At 59.7% G+C, this 1,785-nt stretch overlaps 1 protein-coding gene across 1 annotated transcript in view; it reads left to right on the plus strand.

Moving 5' to 3' along the window:
• LOC106723324 (maestro heat-like repeat family member 5) overlaps positions 1-1,771 on the plus strand; it is a 3,343-nt gene extending 1,572 nt beyond the window's left edge. The window contains exons 4-8 of the mRNA XM_025195533.1: positions 67-146; positions 576-678; positions 777-872; positions 1,141-1,248; positions 1,574-1,771. Of these exons, the coding sequence (XP_025051318.1) occupies positions 67-146; positions 576-678; positions 777-872; positions 1,141-1,248; positions 1,574-1,771 (585 nt within the window). The remainder of the gene's footprint in view (positions 1-66; positions 147-575; positions 679-776; positions 873-1,140; positions 1,249-1,573) is intronic.
• The last annotated feature ends 14 nt before the right edge of the window (positions 1,772-1,785 follow it).

Here is a 1,785-nt window from a genome sequence, read left to right on the forward strand (position 1 = left end):
CTCCCCTGCAGGACGGGCCTGTGGCCTGTGGGGCCCTAATCTCACATGGTCCTTTGGGTCTTGCAGGGCCTGATGGAGACAGTGACACAGGATGAAGAGCCAAACAGGATCCTGTGCTACAGCATAGCTGCCATCTGCAACCTCAGGTACTGGTGCCCCTGCCCAACACTTCCAGCCCCAATATTGGCTCTGGCATTGGTCGGAGTTACTCGCCCACCCCACCCAAATCACATGCCCCCAGTGGCTATTGTACAATTTTACAATACAGCATGGGCACCTCTTTCTCCTGCCTGGAGAGCATTTCCCTCCAGGGGTGTCAGGAGGGCCTTGAAGAGAGGATAGCTGTGGGGGTCTTGCAGGAGGGCAGCAGGGTCACAGGGGCAGTGGGAGAGGGGGCTCTATTGCAGGCCTGATGCTCATGGGCTGGGAGACTTCAGATGGGTCGTAACCACATGTCAGCTCCTCCTTCCACTCTTGCCAACTGGTGCCGACTCCAGCACCTCCGTCCAGCCCAGAGCAGTGCCCCCACCAGCCCCACAGAGCTCAGGCTCACACAGGCTCCTCTCTCCTGACAGCGAGCTGAAGCCAGCCCTGGAGCCAGCCATGGAGTCGTGCCTGCTGCAGACCACCCTGAAGATCTGTCTGACGTCCCCAAGACACAACAGCCTTTATGTCAGGGTCAGTCCTCCTCCCCCTACACAGTCCTGCCCACCAGACCCTGGCACGTGCAGCCCCGGGCTGCATGGTACTGAGCCTTGGCTTTCCTTCCCCTGCAGACCAAACAGCAGAAGCACATGGAGGACCTGGAGGCCATACTGAGGAGCCTGTTGGCCACCGCACCCAGCTTGGACAGGCTGCAGTTCCTTTGGGAGGTGAGCACAGTGCGGAGGAGCTGGACAGCCTCAGTGCTCTGTGAGCTGCCCAAGGCTGTCCTCAGGGATGCATCCCTGCCCTGTCAGGAGAGAGACAGGTTTGTCCTGAGGTGTCTGCATGGTCTGTACCAGGCCTGGAGAGCTCTTTTCAGAGCCTCGGACCATGCAGCAGATCCTCCAAACTCCCAGATAGGCTCGAGGCAGAGGAAGGGCATGGGCTCGTGGGTACTGCAGGGGCCAGTGGCCATTGACCCTGTTTCTCCCACAGCACCTGACATCCTGGCTGCAGTCTCCTGACGCCTTAGACAGGGTGAAGGCCATGAGAAGCAGCAGAGCCCTTTTCCGCTTTGCTGTTTCCCTCCTCCCGCAGTTTGAGGTAAGAGGTCCCTGGGCTCAGGGGTGCCTCCTGGGTCTTTTGAGGCTGCCATGTGATCACCCTGCTCTGGGCAGTATCACATTTGTTCCTGGCCTTCCTGAGCAGCAGGGCAGGGAGACCTCCAGGGAACCAGCTCGGGTCCCTTGGCTCCAGGCTGCGATGGGAACAGAGGGCTTTAGTGCTCTGGCACTAGCTGTTTTGCCCCGACCTATCCTGCGGCATGGGGCAGCAGGAGGAGATGGACAGAGACACCCAGTATGGGAAAGTGTGTGTGTGATGCAAGGTAGGACGCAGATGCATTCCCTTCCCCTCTCCACCTTGTTAGGACTCGCCCAGCATGCCCCAGATGGGTGACACCGCGGCCCAGCTGTGTCTGTCCCTCAGCCACCCAACAGCAGACATCAGCTGCCAGGCCAGGGAGAGCATCTACCTGCTCGCCCAAATCCTGCTGCACCACAAGGGTAAGAAAGCCCGGCCAGGGTGCAAGACCCCTATGGAAACAATCCTTCTGTCCACACACTGATCCCAGCTCGGGGA

Source organism: Alligator sinensis, unplaced genomic scaffold (assembly GCF_000455745.1).
Source record: "Alligator sinensis unplaced genomic scaffold, ASM45574v1 scaffold1359_1, whole genome shotgun sequence".
Taxonomy (NCBI): Eukaryota; Metazoa; Chordata; order Crocodylia; family Alligatoridae; genus Alligator; species Alligator sinensis.